The sequence below is a fragment of the Alosa sapidissima genome, chromosome 10 (assembly GCF_018492685.1).
Source record: "Alosa sapidissima isolate fAloSap1 chromosome 10, fAloSap1.pri, whole genome shotgun sequence".
NCBI lineage: Eukaryota > Metazoa > Chordata > Actinopteri > Clupeiformes > Clupeidae > Alosa > Alosa sapidissima.
In genome coordinates, this window is record NC_055966.1 from 7267203 (window position 1) to 7287336 (window position 20134).

The 20134-nt window shown below is 46.4% G+C and overlaps 1 protein-coding gene across 1 annotated transcript in view; it reads left to right on the forward strand.

Annotated features, from left to right (window-relative positions):
* The first annotated feature begins 2758 nt into the window (after positions 1-2758).
* The window catches only part of LOC121720892 (vacuolar protein sorting-associated protein 13B-like), a 304282-nt gene continuing 286906 nt past the window's right edge, over positions 2759-20134 (forward strand). Inside the window, exons 1-2 of the mRNA XM_042107363.1 lie at positions 2759-2921; positions 5723-5866. Coding sequence (XP_041963297.1) covers positions 2775-2921; positions 5723-5866 — 291 coding nt within the window. The 5' untranslated portion in view covers positions 2759-2774. The remainder of the gene's footprint in view (positions 2922-5722; positions 5867-20134) is intronic.

Sequence of the window (20134 nt, forward strand, 5' to 3'; positions counted from 1 at the left end):
TAGGCATTTACACATTTGACCTCTACAGAATCAGTTTTCCATGTTTGGAAATTATGGTAACTCAACACCAGAGGAACAAGACAGGCCTATGAGCTATATGAATGTCAAGTCTAACAAGTGTAAAGACAGACTAAAGTGAGAATTTAGGCCATTTTGAAGCCAAAATTGAAAAGGAATCTTATCCAAAATAAACATGTTCATCAGAAAAGTCTGCTCTTGATTAATAGTGTGTGTGTGACAGAGGGAGAGAGAGAGAGTGAGAAGATGGAGAGAAAGAGCAATCCATATAAGTGCCCTAACCCTGATCAGATCAAATGAAGTTGTAGCATCAGCTGAGTGACCACAGTGCTACACACTGCAGATCACAGGTCCAGTAGTGCAATAGTCTGGTTCTCAGACTTCTTAACCCCTAATCTGGAGTTAATGAGTTTTGGTACTTTTACATCCTGATGGCACAATATTCCCAGTGATTTTAAATGGTGTGCAAAACATTAAGTCCAAACAAGTCCAATATTGACAGGGTGAATTTATTATGAGAACAGGTTGATAAAAATGTGCCATATTATGATTCTGACACCATCAAAGGGACTTTTGCTTTAGTCACCTGCTGGAATAAATCTTAATAATGTAGGATGAGGACACTGAATTTCTAAACAGATGCCAATTCAGTGCGTTACAGCAGTTGCAATATATCTGCTGGAGCAATACCTGATACATGACTTAATAAAATGAAATAATCATACCAAGAACATAGGCCTACATATTGCATATGTCCATATACTGCATGTTAATCCACAGCATAGCAGTTTCAATAAATTCGCGTTGGTTTCTTGTTAAGATAACTGTTTATATAGCATGGTCAATTTATAATCATATTTCTTTTAAAATCCTGCCAGCAATATATCTATATGATATGACGCGTATTTTGTAACGTTTCCCCATGTTTGGTTTCACATAAATGTCAAGTTTAACCGGAAAGAAGAGAATACTAATAAAAAGGGAATAATTTTAAAGTTGGTTACATCAGTAGCTTATGGGACATGCATTTTAGATTTGAAATGGCATAATGAGTTTCAAAAAGGTGAACCGTAAAGTTGGTCGATCTTGATGGGACCAGAGGAGCTGATAGCCTGTCACACTGAAAAAGACCACCCGGCTTCAATTATGCACATTTTTTCTCGGTTTTCAGTGTCAGAATCAAACGGCTAGACGGTCAGGTCCAGTTTCATGCAATCGTTCAACCTACTTGTTTTTTTTTTTTTTTACACAATCTCATTTTTATAAATAATAATTAGGCTACCATAGCAAGTTTGTGAAAAATGTTTGCATGTAGGAAATTTACCATTTTCAAATTGAGGCACAAATGATTTCTCTTTTTAAATGTTAGGCTATGCTATCCTAATATAGCCTAGTGCTTCACTTCGCACTTAAATTGAAACATTTCAATTTAGGATATAGACGCAACATGTTGGCGATACAATTGTTTCAATTTATGCAACAGTTAAAAAAATAGTCTCTGCCAGATGTTACCTCAATAAACCGATACAAGGTTGCGCTGCGCCATAGGAAATGACGTTACCCTCATACAGGAAGCTACAACGCGCATACGGAAGAAATGGAAGGAATGATGTTGATGTTTGTGGATAGCTAGCGAAAGCAATGTGACAGTTTGGAATAGTGGCAACAAATCGAAAGAGCTGGAGTGAAGTAAGAGATATTTTCTTCCATGAATGACACGGGCTTGGGATGGGATCTCCGGCGTGATATTTTTACTAGCAGATATCATGCCTGCCAAGGATGTAAACTGCTAGCATGCAAGCTAGGTATTTTGTAAGCTAATTTAGCAAGTTAGACAGCACTGTCAGTGTTGACAAGTAATTTCAAGTAAGTCTACAGTGTCTAAACTTATCAATATGAGAAATTTGAAGCATCATCTGTCGTAGTCTGAAACATATATGTGCGGGGACGTTTCGTGCATTTTGGACGGAACGCATTGATAAACAACAAGTTAGCCAACTTGATGTCAAGCAGCTTGCCAGATGGCTTTGGTTTCTGTCAGAAAAATCAAACATATCGGCGAACTATTTATCGTTGAGGGGATAACGGTGAAAACGATAAAATAACGTTTCAGGCCACGATTGTATAGTAACATTGTAACTTGCTTACGTCTTAATGTGAACACATTTGATTTGCAGAGTGTTGCTCTTTAGTAGACATCCAACTGCATAACCAAAGTGCATTGTAGTTGTCGTCAGCAGCGAAGCAAAGATACAGCAGTGTCATTGAGTGCTCGTAAACAGGCACCCCATAAGGGTTCGAGCATAGAATACTACTGGTTTTGGTACGGATTACCCTTTATGAATTGCTAAGAAATGTGTAGGTGTATGTCCAGATGTAGTACCACCAATGTTTGAATGTTAGTCTCTGTTTTATACTCTAGTCATCAGGAAAAATTACCTGTCAGCTTGTGGTCATGCACTTCTCTCAATGTAAGCTATAGAGGTTGGAGGTGTCCTACCACCCATGATGCCTATCTCCAAAGAGCTGAATGGTTTTCTCTCTGTGGAAAGTTATAATGTATCTTCACAGATGTATCTGTACCATAAGCCCACAGATTTTTGTTGAAAGCATTCTGTAAGTTCTGTTTGTCAAGCAGGACGTGTGTTTGTGTGTGTGTGTGTGTGCACAGGATGTTTTCACTCTTCTCTTGTCCCATGCCCGGGCTATGACTCATCACTGTCCCATGTTTGCACTGCAGCTGACAGGAGCTGAGGATGTTGGAGTCCTACGTCACTCCGCTCTTGATGAGCTATGTGAACCGCTACATCAAGAACCTGAAGCCCTCGGACCTGCAGCTGTCCCTATGGGGGGGAGATGTGGTCCTCAGCAAGCTTGACCTCAAGCTGGATGTCCTGGAGCAGGTAGGAATTCTGTTGTTCTGCAGCTCTGCTGGTAGATCCAGGTGCTATTACAGCACAACATTGATGAGGTGGAAATACCAAAGATCCTTGATTACTAGCTCCGCTTTAACCCTCTCTGGAAATACTGTATTTCATGAGCGTGATTACTAGCCATTGGTTTATACAGATTCCCAGAGAGGCACACACTGATTAAAAAAGCACTGACATAGATGAATAAATGTTATGGTAGCATGTACAAGGAATAAGAGAGCTGGCATCAAAATGTTCGTACACACAATAGCACACTCCTGGGCAGTCTGAGCACATCATAGTATAATTGTTTAAGTTGTATGCATGTGTGTGTTTGCATCTCTTGGTGTGCCATTGTCTTTTTACTTTCCAAAGCAGCCATATGTGGGCCATACTGGGGCGGTGTTGATGTAGTGGTTAAGGATCTGGGCTAGCGTGCAGTAGCCTGAAAAGTTGTGGGTTCAATTCCCGCCTTCCACCATTGTGCCCTTGAGCAAGGCTCTTAATCCCAGGTTGCTCCGGGGACAATGTAATCCCTTGTAACATAATCCCTTGTTGACATATGTACCTAAGTCACTTTGGATAACAGTGTTTGCTAAATTAATACATGTAAATTTAAATGTATATTAAAATAAGAATTTCTAAAATTTCCCTCGGGAAGAATAAAATATGTGTGTGTGTGTGTGAGAGAGAGCTGTGTCCCCCTGAATGGACACAGCTCACCATCTGTACTGGAATGTTCCATTGCATTTTTAGTGGATTAAATAATTGGTAATAGGCAGTTCTTCTAAATTCCACTGAAACAGGTGGGACCAGCTTGCATTTTTTGCAGAGCAAAGTGCATTCAGTGTGTTTCAGGATCCAGAGAACACCAGAAGCTGACTAATGGCTTGATTAAAAAATGAATGAAGAGCAACTTAAGCTATATGTAGTGTCACTAGCATTTCTATTTTATGTGGACACGTCATTGTGATTCTGTGGCTCTATTTGATCCAAAGTCATATCATGTCAAATAACACCCTTGTTTAAAGAGTATGATACAGCATAGTGAATGCGGAAAATCAGTTTGCTAAATGAAATCACTAAGTCAGTTTGCCAGGGAACTAAATGCCCATACCAGGTATTATTTTTTGCCTTAAAGCTACAGGCTAGGTGCAGCAGGCTACACAGACCATTCCTTAGACCTGTGCTGCTATGAAAAGTAGCAGATGTTACTCAGCTAGTTTGGTATAAACACCCTTGGACTATCAACAATACTATTCCTTCCATACATCAGTCTATTTGAATGTAAATGTGTAATTTCATGGACTGAACACAAGATTGTCACTTTGACCACTGTGTTACTTTCAGCCATTCTCAGATGTCATACTGGGTACATAATGCAACCTCAAAACCAGTGATTCGGTCACAGCATGGCAGCAATGGACATTGCTGTCAAAAGCAAAATGCAAGATGATAGTTAAGTTTGTCAGGGTGTGTCTAATCTGTCTCAGGTTTATAATAATGTTTCAAGTTCTTGTTGAGGTCTTTTATCATCCTTCAACCCACCAGAATATGAGTGTGAATGCTCACAAACACATGTCTTCTCCAGAAGGGCATCTGATTTTACTAAAAATGATCATGGATGCCTCGACACATGACACTTAGGAGCTTGAAGGCCTGTTTAGCTTGTCAGTGGTCACAGCCTTTTTTCACGGCCACTGCTTGATCTTCCAAAAAATACCCAGAACCGTCCATAGCTCCGGGGAACACTAATAGGGAATAGTCATATATACTCGCTGCAGAAGTAGCTATTGTTGGTGTTCAAAGACACTACTGCAGTCCTCAACCAGAGGCGGACTTGGCTAACCACAGTCAGATTTCTCCTCAGCGTTTTATCTGTCAGCCGACTTTGTTTCACACTGGGACGGATTAATGGGTGCATTTGCTTTGTTATTCTGGGGGCACAGTGTGCCTTCACGTATCTGGATCGAATCAGTCTGCCATGTTTCTGAGAGTGTTTCCTTTTGCTGAGAGTGGCTCACGAGTGTTGCTGAAGCGCAGACATAAACACCACCTTACAAAAAGGGCCACACTGGAAGTGCTGATTGGAGTCAGCTTGCATCAACCCCTCCAGTGGGAAATGGAACGAGCTTTATTGGAGATTGGCCGCAAAAACGGGGTGATCTCTCCAACGTCCCAGCGGAATGGTTTCCTAACCAGGCTACTTGAGTAGTTTCCCCTTGTGGCGGATTGAATTTGGACGCGCTGGGTAATCTGTGCAGAAATAATTAGAGACGATCCGTTGTTCTCTTGAAAAGGCAGGCCATAAATCTACGATAGCTACTCCTCAAAAATGTAATTATTAGCTTTTGGCTAGAGTGGTGGTGGGGGGGGGCATTCAGAACTGCGTGGGGAGTTTGGCTTCATGATGCCTCCTCTCACACAAAACACCATGGAAGAAGTCTGTGATGCATAACGCTAGAGAGAGAGAGAGAGAGAGAGAGAGAGAGAGAGAGAAAGAGCTTCAGGGTCTTAGTGTAAATCTTCTTTTGTTGTTTCTTTTTCTTTTGGTGTTTTTCTTTCCCTTTAATCCCTATCAGTGCAGCCCAATTTACATTAACTAGTGATGAGTTTGTTTTTGGTGCTCCTCATGCGTAAGACCACAGTACGAAAACAAGGACGTTTCCCAAATAACTGTTTTTCTTTATTCTGCTTTGAGTGCTCCTATCCCCCCTCAGTTCAGAGAACTGTGAAAGTGAATCTTCCTCTAACCATGTCTTATTCTTTCTTCACTTGTTGCTTGCCCGCAGGAGCTGAAGTTGCCTTTCACCTTCCTGAGCGGTCACATCCATGAGCTGCGCATTCACGTGCCATGGACAAAGCTTGGCTCTGAGCCAGTGGTCATCACCATCAACACCATGGAGTGCATCCTGAAGCTGAAGGACGGTGCTCAGGTGAGTGCTAAGACACACTGGTGGGGTCGGGCTTTAGAGGGTCACCATTAGCAGACAGCTATTGTGGTGTCAGAGTGGTTGTCTTCCATTGGCTCATGTTAGTCATGTGTTGCGAGTCTGTGATTGGTTTTGGTTGTGGCGGCCACTGTTCATGTGGCCGTTGCTGCTCTGGGGATTGGCTGGAGTAGCTATCATCATACCATTAGCCATTGAATGGAAGGTAGTTCGTCACTCTTGCTAGGTCTATTTAATACCTCCATAAGGCATAACAAGAAGGAAGAATGTCTGTGTCTGTCCCAGTAAATACTGTTCCCATGGGATTTTTTTTCCACTATGGCTTGTCTTGATGATGTGGTTGGTTGGTGGTAATGTCAGTTCAGAACACATCAGAATAATGTAGAAAGTATGTACATTAGAATTTATGTGGTAGACTTCTTCAAGTGAAGGGTGTTTTGTAAGCTCTGAAGTGGGTTACTGACTCTATAGTGAAGGATCACATCCTTAATTCGACACTTTTTTCCTTTATTGTTCCGTGAAAGAGTCATAGTGTTTATTGTTTAATTTTGGAGCCCATTGTCCCCCCCCATTATCCTCTCTAATCCACCCTCTGGTTGAGTTGATGTCTTTGCTCCATTCTGACTTGGCCCAGTCTCAGGCTCGCAGCCTGGGTTCTATCATCATCATAGGACGGGTGTTGCTACCAAACGGCTCTCTGCAGACCCCTAAAACCAATACTCATCCTGAGAGAGAGGGAGAGGGAGAGAGGGAGAGGGAGAGAGGGAGAGGGAGAGATGGAGAGAGAGATGGAGAGAGAGGAATCAAAGCTGATCTGAACCACAGGACAGTACACCACAGCACACCACAGCACACCACAGCACTCACTTCCCAAGTGTACAGTGTTATTATGCTCGACTTCAGGCTTCCATTATTATGTGGTGACATTCTTTCCAGACATGGCTTCAGGGTTCATTAGCGCTACATGCCTTTAGTAGCACACTCCTTGATCTTCTCCATTGCCTCCGGATTGTCGCACCCTCAGCTCCTCGCAGCTTTTGATGAGGGTGCGCTCATAAGCAAACACAACAAGGAGACCAGAAAGTAAATAAATCAAGGATGCATTGACGGAACATGATGTCATGCCTCCTCCTTGCTGTGCTTTTGGGATTTTTGATCTGTGCATTTGAAAAAAAAAAGTAGAAGAGAATAACCCATGGGGAATCAAAAATAAAAATATAAAAAATAAAAAGAGAGGCAGACACTGGCGTCACCGACTTTAAAAGAAGTTTTCCAACGAGGAGCACATTGGAGGATGAAAGGGTTTGTGACGGGAACGAGCCACTTTTGCAAACGCTCTTTTAATTTAAGGTCAGAAAGAAGGCCTGCTGCTGCTGTTGCTTCAGAGCGAGTCACATTTCACTGCAAAGCCAAGCGCCATGATTAATAAGTCGTCTATTTTTGTTGTACACAAGTGCGCTGCTGCTGCCGCTATCACAGAAGTGTGACCCCCATCGCTACGCTAGTGATCTCCGGAAAAACAAGTCGGTTCTGATGTCTGACGACGTTAGATTTCTCTTGTAATCACAGCGCTGATGTGAGCTGGAATCACACGCAGCACATTCTTGTGCCAATTCTAGGTTACTTAAACTCAGTGCATTAGATAAAACCTAATTAAGCCCACAGGAAATGATACACATTTCCTCAAACTGCGTTAGTGTATATGTCTGTGTGTACCTAGTCAAAATGTTTGAGAACGTTTACTCTATGGCGGACCATAAAGAAGGCAAGCGAAACAGTGTGGCGCTTTGTGGAGTGCAATTTCAGAAGCTTTTCATGAGTTTGGTCCCCTTTGAGATTTTTTTTCGTCCTCGTGCAGGCATCAGTTGCTTCAGAGTACACATCGTCAGTCACTTTAGAGGCGGCCGGATCAACTCCAGCTGCAGCAGCTCAACGCGCGGCCCACCAGAGGGAAGGCGACATTCCCGGCGCTCATGCCACCAAAACCGTCCGCTGGAATCTGAAAGCCATTACGGCGGGGAGAAATATTTATATTATTTTATTTGGGTTTGGGATCATAAATGTTTTCATATCGGAAAATGGCTTGCATGAAAGACAGCTCTGAAGAAGCATTTATTTGTGCGGAAGAGACCGGCCTTACGTTGCTGGTCTGGTCTGGTTAGCACCGATGCCACCCATGGTGCTGGGCCGACACGGAGCTCAGCCCAGAGCAGCCCCCGGGAGAGGAAGGTGGTGGACCCAAGGCCACATGGCCCGGCAGAAACGCATTTCGAGAGGAAGTCAATTACAGCTAATTACCCAGACTGCCACGAGAAAGATTTGTAACACATGAGTTTTTGAGCCCGTCCAGAAATAATGGTAAATATCATGCCGTTGCAGAAGGCTACTGCGGGAGCGATCAGGTTTCCCGCCCTCCCTGCTCCCTGCGCGCATGGAAATGTCTGAGTTTTGTTCCTGTCGAGCTGCCTTGCACAGCTTAAGGTCACTCGGCTCCGGTGTAAGCGCCCTCTCAAAACAAGTATTTGTTACAGATGTGCTTCAAGCACAGGGTCTCTGGTCAAAAGAGAATTGTTAAGGGGAAGAAATTGAAATGACGTTTGGACAAATTATTGGGTGGAATGCACGCACCCCGAGAGACGCAATTTGGAGCGTGGCCAGAGCGACAACAGAAGTCATAGCTGGAGGAATTTAAATGAGCCGCTTCTGCACCCCCTGCTCATAACCCCTCCTAACCCCCATACACTCCTGAGCAGGAGGCAGTGTTGCGCTCTTTGCGTACCATCACCTCAGAAGCCAAGAAGGTGTGTGTGTGTGTCTGTCTGTGTGTGTGTGTATGTGTGGGTGCGCGTGAGACCTCCTGTGATTTGTGAAACCTAACAGCTATTTATCACACTTACCGGATAAAGGTGTTGGAGCTAATCAGTTTCAAAGAACGCTGTTGCACTTTAGGAGCGAGTGTGTGAAATCCAGCTAAGCCTCCGACTGCGGGCCGATTTCTGATGACTGATTGTATAAGATCATAAGCCGACACCACACTCCCTCCATAAATAAACCTATGTTTTATAAGTCACTGGGATTGGTGCTTACGAGTGCGTGCAGGAGCCAATTTATTATAACCTCAAGTCCGAAGCACAATAATGACCTCAGCGTGAATCAGTTGTTATGATGGAAAACTTTGCCATCGGTTTATTGTCTTTAGTCTTGATGTTGGACCCCGCACTGCGAATTTACACAGAAACCTCACAGGAAAAGTTAGCTGGTAGCCCTCATAGGAGGAGCGTGTGGAAATGATTAATGATGTCATTAATATGGTTTGTTTTCACAAATTACAGTTAAAGGCCGAACACTCGCCTGCAAAAACATCCGCAGGCCTTTTGAAGTTCATTAAGAATCCTGTAATTTGAGTGATATTCAAGAGGAGGAGTGGGGTGGGGTGGGGTGGCTGCAGAGCTCATAATGTTTCAGTCTACCCCTGAGGGAGAGGAAACTCTCTGTGATATTAGGATATTCAAATGACTTCCAGTGCCCATTTGCCAAACTCTGCACCGAACAGACAATTATACTTTCCAGCGCTGCTGGGAATGGAGACAAGTTGCCGTTTAAGATTACCACTCCCGCTGACAGTGTAATTGTCTTAAATGGGTGTAATGAGCAACTTTTTCAGCTGCTAGAAATATGATGATGACGGCCCTTAAAAATAGAATACAAAACAAGAGGGTTGTCGACTTCTCGTTGTTTGTTTAACAAACTACTGTGAGGAACGCTGTTTGTTTGACAGTGGGCGCTTTGGGTTACAGAAGAGCGTGATGGGTTGTCTGGTTCTTCAGCCAGTTCAGGAAGTAGCTCAACCTATGTACGTGTGTGTGTGTGTGTACGTGTGTGTGTGTGTGTGTGTACACGTGTGTGTGTGTGTGTGTGTGTGTGTGTGTGTGTGTGTGTGTGTGTGTGTGTGTGTGTGTGTGTGTGTGTGTGTGTGTGTGTGAGTGAGTGAGTGAGTGTGAGCGCGAGCGCGCGCGCGCGCGTGAGTGTATTCTGCGGAAGAGGGTATCATTTCCACTAGCAGTGATTTCTGAATGGCGAATGACATTCACAAGCATGTGAATGTTTATTTGGTTCTTTTTGTGGTTGCCGTGGCCACTGTGTCCATCCTGCGCTGCTTCCTTCTGTTCTTTTGGAAGAGCGTCCAGTCCTGGAGGGGCTTCCTTCTCCTCTGATTCACAATGAACTCCTATGGGCACCAGATCCCAGCCTGGGAGAACTACACTGCATGTCTCAATGAAAGTATCTACATAAACAGTGGTTTGATGGTCTCTCCCAACTGGAACCAAATATGTACACAAACCCTTCGAGGACGTCATGGAGTATATTAGGCTGTCTGTATGATATCTGGAGTTGGTTAGTTTGACTGAAGTTCTCTCCCGTGGTTCCAACTCTGGAGAAGTGGATTAGGGAGTTCTGCTGCTCGTCAAACTGACCCATTTCCGGGCCTGTGAACAAATTAGTGCCAACTGTGAAACAAACAAACAAGTCCATTTCGATGAGTCTTAGATGAGAGAGAGAGAGAGTCTAACCTTGGAAACCCATGTGTTGTGCGTGTCTATCTATTCTGAGGCTGAATTAAAACTCAAGACGGTTTTGGTCAGTAGCAACTATATGGGTTTTAATAAAACCAAGGCAAAAAAGAAGCCTCACAGGGGGTGAGCTAAACACATATGGTGTACTCGTGTCACTTGATTAAAAGCAGGGAGACAACACCCAGACAGACAGACAGAAGGTCAGAGGAAGCAGCTAACAACAGCAGAAGCAGTGGCAGTGAAAAAGAAGACTTGGACTTGTGGTGGATTGACTGTAAACCATCTCCTTTTATGTGTATCTGCCAGTGCCATGGCTCTCCCTGACAGTTTAATTGAAGAGTTCACAACTCGCAGCTCTGGTGGCAGCTTTTTGCCAGGGCCTTTTCTGAAAACACCCCTGGCCAGATGTCAGAGGGCGAGGTGTGAAGACCGCTGTGATGGGAAAAGTACCTGCAGGCGAGCAAACTCGCAAGGAAGGCAGGCATGCGGGCACGCGGGCACGCAAGCTGGACGGATGGAAGGCAGGCGGCCACAGGATCCAGCGGTCCTCCCCAGCGTCCTGGCAGCGCTGCTGGGCTGCTGAGCTCCTGAGCTCCTGATGTGGCCTCTCCTCAAGCTGCTGATTACTGGCTTCCCTGCCACCCGCTCCACAGGGGGAGAGAGGGCGGATGCGTCGCCCCGCATTTGGTCAGGGGGAAGTCCCTGTTAGGCCAGGCTGTTCTTTGGCATCCCCCCTCTCTCCATGGTTCCCACCAAATTATTATTATTTTCATTCATTTTATGGTGCTGGTAAAGGAGGCAGGACTCTTGATGAGTCATGGCTTGTTTTCGACAGCGTTGTGAATCATGCCATTATCAAACAGGTCATTTATTGGTCAGGAATTGGTTGTGTGAACTCTGAACGCATCAAGTGGAACAAGGAAGGTTTAAAAAAAATAAAAAAAAAATATTTTGAATATGTCTAAAGGCATTATGATGTCACTCATCAAAGTGTTACCACGGTAATGGTACAGACAGCCCTCTCTTGTAGTCATGTTGTTACTGGTGGTTTGGCCCACTCCAGTCTGTTCTCTCATTGGCTCGAGCTGCGCTAGTACTGGAAATTATTTCTCCAAGGGTTTCCCAGGATGGTTTTCCACTATGCTTGCAGCGTGTTGTAATCACAGATATCTCTAGATATCTCACAGTGATTCCCCCCCAACAAACCCCCCCCCCCCCCTCCCCTCATTCACGTAAAACAGAAGCCTGGCCTGACCTGGCCTGTCCCCTCATTCTGCCCCCGACTCAAAAACCTCTAACTAGTTGTCCTGAGGCTTTCGAGAAGCTTCTCAGCACTTCTGTCTGTCAAAGCAGATCGTTTACCAGAAATGAGCCTCTTTTAGACATGAAGCCTCCCTCACCCTCTCTTCTCTGCGCTGAATCAGCTTACTCACTTCTTCCAGGCTGCATTCTCTCATAATTGGGCTAAACCCCTCCATTTGAATTCTCTGTGTAACACCAAATAAGAGTTAACAAGAACAAAACAAAAACAAACAACAAAAGAAATCAACAAAAAAAGAGATAAGCTAGATCCGTATGTGGGCGCAGAGAGAGGAAAAGCGGGGAAAGATTCCAAACGGAAAGACGCTGAGCTAGTAAGAGAAAACAGCCGCTGGGGGGGTTAGCAATCAGATTGCACAAACGGGATAATCTGTGTCCCGACGCTGTCCGGAAATCTGCCCTTTGATTTGCCAGCTTGCACCGAGCAAATGGCTTACAGAGATTCCTCCCTGAAATCCATGTGATCATGTGGGCCACTCGGCCTGCCATTAGAGCACCGCTTCTCCAGGGGCAGAGACACAGAGCTGATGTACACACACACACACACACACACACACACACACACATACACATACATACACACACACACACACACACACAGTACTGGTACTGATACTGATACTGATTCTGATTCACAGGCTGGAAGCTGTTGGTAGTGTTGTTGTTTCTGATGTAGGTGTAGAAAATATAAAGGAGTTGTAATAAAATTCCAGCATGTGGTTTGTGGATGAGCGAATTTGTGTGTGTGTGTGTGTGTGTGTGTGTCCGTGGGTGTGTCCGTGGGTGTGTCCGTGGGTGTGTCCGTGTGTGTGTCCGTGTGTGTTTGTGTGCACGCGCCTGTGTGTGTGAGAGCTGGCATTGTGAGATGTTTACACTGCTTAGCTGGCCCTGAGGTAAGGCTGTCACAGAACCGCGGCCTCTGTTTGTTTCATCTCTGTGCCTCTCCCTGCCTCCTCCTCCTCCTCCTCCTCTTGCGCCGCACCGACTCCTTGCACAAACACACCGCTGTATATTTTCACAGCCAGCTCATTAAAGAAGCAGCAACAGGACCAGGAGGAGGTGAGGAGGAGGAGGAGATGGAGGAGGAGGTGCAGGTGGAGGGGTCGAGTAGTGTAGGGAAGGTGTAATGGCCATGTTTGCTTTAAGGTTTAGTTCAGTCAGATGAGGACGGACTGCCATTAACAACAGTGGCAGCGAGAGGCTGAGTCTGTCGTTGTGTTTTCGGGTGCTATCAAGATGGTCGGCTGCTTACTTTGAGGCCCGTTGTTTGGTAGCTGCAGGCGCTGGGAGGTGGCGGTGGTGATTGGCGGTGATGTGGTGTTTGTTGACCCAAGTCGTGTGTTATAAGCAGAGGTGTCTGTAGCCCGTCATTCCTGGACCCCCTGGTCACACCACCAGGCTTGACCGCGAGGTGAACTTTCCTATTTCAAGGACAAAAGCAACTTAAATGTTACACACACACACACACACACACACACACACACACACACACACGTCTTGTCTCCCTGCCCCCGCTCAACGAGAGAGAGAAAGAGAGAGAAACCCGAAGAGTCAGGGGTATTCTCCTGTTACCACCGCACCACCGGTTCCATGTTGCTCTGCTCTTTTTAAAACGCTTCCACTCTGCCCTTGAACTCTCACACAGTGTGTCACTCTGGGCAACGGAAAGTGATTTGCCGCCGAATTCATATTGGTGGTTTCCAGAAGCATAACTTTATGGATTTAGCACACACACTGTAGCAGACTGCTGGCGCTACTGGAAGGCCTGCGTGTGCTGATGGATGAGGTGCCTGGCGGCCACAGCTTCCCCCGAAGCCATGTACGCCGCTTGGTTTTCCCGCCAATTATGCATGTTGCGAGCGAGGCCATTGTGTCATTGTTGAAATGCGAACACAGGCGATATTTCATTCGCAGCCATCCGTAATTAGCGACTACTAGTTTTATGGCGGGTGCTTTTTTTTTTTTTTCAAAAGCAGTCACACCACTGTGATGCCTGAGCGATGACCGAAGGAGCCTAGGACTTTGTCACAGGGATAGCCGTCCTCATAGTCATCACCAGACGTTGTGGTCTCTGGCCTGGCAGTCTGTCCAGTCCCTTCTCCCATGTGCGTCGGTCACCACTGCGAGTCTAACCTCTCCCAAGGGCCCATAAAGCAGGCGCCCTGTTAGTCCTGTGCACTCCTCATGGCCCCTGTCTTCCCCCCCTCTCCATGTGCTCATAGCCCAGGGCTCACCAGACCTGACCGCAGTAAAGACCACAGCCTCCTGACCGCACCCCCACCCACCACCACCACCACCACCACCACCTCCCTCCCCACCCTGGTTCTGTGCTAACGGGAATTGATTGTGCCCGCCTCAGCGTTGCTCGGGTGAACGTGCCGCCAGGCGTCTGCCCTGAGTGACTCAGTGACTCAGTGACTCTGAGCAATGCCCTAAAGACGCTTTAATAGGCCCTCTCAGCAGCTCCAGAGAGAGCTGGGACCTGTTTTCCATTTGACCCCCAGAACAGGAGTCTGTCTGGTCGTTCCCTTAAACATCAGGAGCTGGTTCTGTTCTGCTGCCCCCCCTCAAAAAACGTGCCATTAACCCGGTGTAATGTGCTGCAAATATGCCTGCCTGCTCTAGAAGCAAAAACAGCAAGGGCAGCAGCAGCGTCATCATCATCATCATCATCATCATCACCATGAGCAGCAGCTGCCGTGGCTTCCCCCAGACACAGGAAGCAGCGTGGAGGACCAGTAAAAACCCAGATGCTACCAGGCCGGCCTGACTCAGCTGCTGATCAGTGCACCTCGAACGGACAGACAGGTCAGCGATTAGCCTCCCACCACCCACCCCCACACACACACACACACATCTCCCTACCCACCCTTAGGGGCAATCCGGACAGGATGCCTCCTCCCAATCACAGCTATTTCTACCCCCCCTCATCACCACCCCCGCCAGCAGCCCCAGATACATGCTACTGCTAATGGTAGGATGAAAGCTCTCCAATAATCTTGAGGCTTTCTCTCTTCCCTGCGTAATGAAATGTTTAAATGATGGTGGTTAGCCCTGGCGAGGATTAGCCTGGGTTTATTATTAGTGCTGATTGGATGGAAGGAAGGGAAGCCGTGTGCGCTCCACAGATGATGTGTTGGATATACGGTCCAAAAGAGTAATGGAGTTATCTAATGGATGGATCTAGAACAACGTCTAGAGACAGCTCCGCTTTAAGCGCCATGTTGAAATACACCCTGTGCCCTCATGTGCAAATTAGAGCACTGGAGTATGATGGAGACTGGGTTTGTATTTCAAAGACGGGTTTTGCAGGTGATTTTACAAATACTCTTAAAGTGCTCGGTAAACTGTTTCAGTAGAACATGATAAAACTTCACAGTGTGTTTTAACTACTGCCGAGAGCAAAGGGGAACTGAGCAGAGTGGGGCTTGTGTGTGTGTGTGTGTGTGTGTGTGTGTGTGTGTGTGTGTGTGTGTGTGTGTGGTATTGGTATGTTTTTTTTTTTCTTGAACGCAACTCTGTTTCATGTGTAACATGGTAACTGTGGTCCTTTTTTCTCCCCCCCCCCTCCCCCTCTTGGGTGCCCTTGAAGGCTCCCGGAGTGGCTCTGGGTTGCGAAGCGTGTGGGTGGTCCGGCGTTCGTTTAGGTTGGTGTACTCCATTAAGCAGACCCTCACCCCGCTGACCCGCCGCATAATTCCACCTTTCTAGTCGGAGCGGCGGGACTGAAGTCATATGTAGCCGTTTCTCCCTGCAGCCGTCTTTTTTCTCGTCCCTTCCCCTCTTGTCAAACAGCTCTGATGGGATGTGACTGTTGCGGCTCCCCGCGCCACCCGCCATCTTTCACAAGTGCGAGATTTTCTTCTCGGAGGCCGATCCGGTAGTTTACTCCGTGATCAGCGCGGCTCGCCGGTGGCCACGTTTTTTAAATTTTTTTTTTTATTTCTCTCACATGGGTTTATCTTAACGTCTATTTACACCCAAGTGGTCGGAAGGTTGGAAAACACTGATTACTTTAACACTAACTGTGAACAGAGGTGGAAGGATTTACCTTCGCCAGGACGCGGCTCCTCGGCTCGGGCTTATTTGTTGGGGCCGGCCTGTTCTGGTGTGTTGTTGAAATGGAAATGGGCTCCACTTGCTGGGGGGCGCGCTGGAGCGAGATGTGTGTTTGCTTTTATCCGTCCCAGCAGCCGAGCTCTGTGATGTGCGCCTAAGAAGGGAAGAATGCAGTGGGAATAATTGCTCGACATGTCACTCTTCGTGGTGGTGGGGGGTGGATGGAGAGGGAGGGAGAGAGAGAGGGAGGGAGGGATGGAGAGAGAAAGAGAGAGAGGGAGAAAAAAGGGATTGCTAAAGCATATGGTTAGCTGAAAAGATAATAAACATTGTAGGCTTGGAGAAGTGTATCGCCTGCTTGAGATTTACCACATTGCTTCTTCAAGTGACCGGCGTGATAAGAACGTACATGTGTTATAATTACATTGTAATTGCTTAAATCTTTTGCTAAACTTTGAGACGCTTATAATTTCCAGCTGACAGTGAGTTGGGTGTTCAGCAGAGGCGGGAAGCAAACCCTGGCGTCTCCTTGTGTGAGCCCCCCCCCCCCCCCCCCCCCTGGCCTTAACACTGGAGATGAATCATCCAGCGGTTATTAAATGCAGGACAGTAGTCATGCCAACCCCTGTTGTGCCGACGGAAAAGGCTACTCTACTTCAAAGATGGATGTGTTTGTGCGGTAGCTGAAGTCGTGTTAGTCAAGGTGGCCTATCAGGTGTTTGGCTCCTGGCCTTTGAATGTTGACTGATACCTCTTTAGAACTTACTTACTGAGAGATGTTTCTGGAAAGATAATCGTTACTACTTTAAAACTGGCAGCACTTCCGTTTCTCTTTCCTCACTCGTATGACTGAGTCTGGAGAGCTTTTCAATACCAGCCTGCCTTTCGAGAGGTGTAGTTGACAACAGCATTATGAAAGAGGCTGAGAGGATGGATATTTACATGGCTTAAAGTTCTCAGGCGTGGACAAAGCTGTTCAAGTAAAAAAATAGAAAATATTTTTGTCATTTTTTTTTAAACTTTAACAGCTTTGTTTTGTTTTGTATTTATTTATCCGGGAAGGTCCCATTGAGATACAATATCACTTTTGCCTGACAGTCCTGGTTAGTGGCTTAGAACATTTCTTGACACAGACCTTTTTCTTGTGTTGTGTCCTGGGCTTAAGACTGGCATCATGTTCATTGTTCCCCTCATACTGGAGAGAGGCCCTCTCCTCTCAAGGAGTGCTCACACTTCACAGAGCCCCTCTTACTGTAAACCTCATGTCATGTCATCCCTATAGCCCCCACGCACGGTCAGGTAATTGCTCGCGTCTGATCCAGGTAGATCCCTCTTTGTTTACAGTTGCGGCGTAACTACAGGCCGGTCGCCGAGGAACTCACGGAATCTCCGGCAAAACAGCAGCTGCAACTCCCATGTGCAATTAAGCTGTCAAAATAGCTGCAGCGTCCCGCCGCTGCAGAGCGCGACTCCAGCCTTCGCCGCACGTATCTGCGCCTGTCCGTCACAGCGCTGGACGAGTGTGGACGTCGGAGGAGGAGGGTGGTGGGGGTTGTTGTCACACATGCACCAAACTCTCAGCCCCCACACACACACGCAAACACACGCGAGTGCCGAAGAAAGATGGCGTCTGTCAGTCATCAGTGGCTTCTGTGCGTCAGTGTGGGTATGACTGAGAAGACCTCAGGTTGACGGATGAGTTCAGCACGGAGCTGGGGGGGAAACCCAAACGAGATTACGGTTGGTTTGGACTGCGTCGTGGGCGTCAACTTTGACGTGGTGGAGAGATGACATGAACACCTGTTCTGTGCCGCGAAAATCCAAAGCGTCGATCTTGTGCATTAAAATTCATGTCTAACCACCTCTCCCATTTTAAGCCATACTGCGAATGTGTCCTCCAGTGTTTCAGGGAACACATTACTGAGGCCTTAAAAGGCACACAGATGCGTCAGGCTCACTTCCCGCTCAGGAACGCTAAACGCTAGCGTATTAGAAATTAATGAGTGGTTCCTATTAAAGGCTGTGGTTTTGGATACGAGTTTTGAATTTTCCCCCCTGTCCACTGATTGTTTGTGTGTGTGTGTGTGTGTGTGTGTGGGACTGACTGGCAGGCAGGCAGACAGACAGACAGTGTGGATTGCTTTATTGTAACACATTGCAGTTATTAGCAGGAGGGGGGGGATGGAGGCTGTGCCAGGCTAGTCCAAATGCTTCACATGTTTGGGCTGAGGTTGCGGTTAGCTGATGGAGACATCTGAAGAGCTGGAGCCACTCTGTTCTAAATCAGGAACTCTCTTTCTTTTTATTTTCTCTCTCCTCTGTCGTCTTTTCATTCTCTCTCTTGCGTTCTCTTCCTCTTGTTCTTTCTTTTCTTTTTCATTCTTTTACTCATCCTCCACTCACCCCCCCCTCCTCCTCCCTCTCTCTCTCCCTCTCACTATGCCTTTTCTCACACTGTTTGCACGTATTCTTAAATAATGTTTTCTCTCTACTCCCGCACCCTCTTTCTTCTCCACTTTTTTTGGAGGATGTGCTTACTCGCTGCCTCAGTGCTAGTCATAAACCTCACTGCCACTGTCTAGTCAGTGTAAGTGATGAGTAACAAGGATGTTTTCCACTTAAAGGAAACGCATAATCCACTGAGCTAGTGTGTTACTCTATTATATGCTGTAATGTTATTTCTGTCCATTCTCCCACTCGCCCACTAGCTCACTAAATCCCTAAGAATGTAATACGAGAACACTATAGATTTTTTTGTCTCCTGTATTTGATGTCTCGTTGTCCGTTTTTGTTTAGAGTGTTCGAGGTGTTTGGACTGGTCCAGTGGCAGTAGTGCCTTGTTGTTGTTTGTAGCGAGAGTATGAGAAAGCTTTCCTCTGTTTAGCGTTTAGCGCAGTGTAGGGGCAAAGCACATTTAGCAAAGAGGGATTTTCTGCATGAATACCTTAAATATCAGATTTATCCCCCAAGCCCGATTTATAGCGCATTATTCACATTTTAAGGCTCTAGCAGCTACTGTACCGTAAACACAAGAGAGCTTTCTTGTGGTTTTGCACTCCAGACCGAATGTGGAAAAAAAAGAGACCTAATTGTTGTGTTGCTCCTTTTTCTTGTGGAGGGGGGCTGCCTTAATTGTTTTGCAAGCCCGCGTTTGATCCTCGGAGAGTCACGTAATAAACAGCCGCAAGAAAGGACCTTAACGAGACGGGAAGATGAGGACGATGAGCAGACGCTCCGCTCGTTAAACGCATCCCCAGTCGCAGCAGCACAGGAGAGTTCAGGACGAGTGCTCTTCTGGATAGTGGGGCTGTGCTCTGGCCTCTTCTGGATAGTGGGGCTGTGCTCTGGCCTCTTCAGGCTGCTGCAGAATGCCTCTTCTGGATAGTGGGGCTGTGCTCTGGCCTCTTCGGGCTGCTGCAGGATGCCCCATTCCAGCGCCCTGTGTGCCCGAAAAATAGCTGCAACCGATTACCTCTCTGCAGGTCAACCTGTCTCCCAAAAAAGGGCCTTTTGTTTTCCTTGCTCAGAGGCTCTATACAAAAAAGGCCTGAAAAATGAGGAGGGGTATAGAGCCTTAGCTCACAGCCTGCCGGTGCACAACCTGACTCCCTGTTTGTTTTTGCTGTTATTCTGGGCTTGTTTGAGGCAGATATTAAACATACCAAGGTTGACTTGGGCACAGCAACGGCTGTCTTGGCAGTGCGGGCTGCCTATGACATCAGCGCTGCCGTAGCGGTGCCTTCCGAGGCTCTCAGCGTGGAAATAGTTTAGTAATTATGCAGCGTTCTGGCACCAGCGACTTGTCCCTTTTATGAACACGTTTTTATTTCTGGCTCCTGAAAGAAGCACATGCTTGGAAAATTAACCAACTGCTTTCATTGTAACATTATGCAGGGCTAAAATGTGCTTAGTAACACATTTGGTATCGCCGGGCTCATAAACAACTCTGGTTTCAGAATGATAACAGAGGAAGCTGCTGGCTCAGACACTTTGTTGTGGCTGAGCGAATATTTTTTGGTGCGAGAGCTGTTTTGAGAGATGTCTGTTCTAAAAAATGAAGCCTGGTATAAAACAACAAACAGAACTCCTCTGGCCGAGCCCAGCTGGGTGGATGTTTAGTGAAGTTTTTTCGAACGTGAGTGATGTTTGAAATTCAGGGTGCCTTGTTTATCTGAGCCGTAAACACAAACACGCTCAGCATTCGCTGAGTGTTTAGTTATGCTGCAGTGTGTGGTTTTCATTAAAGCAATTAGGCTTGGAGCGTATTTTTATAGAAGCTTTATAATTGTATGCTATTTAT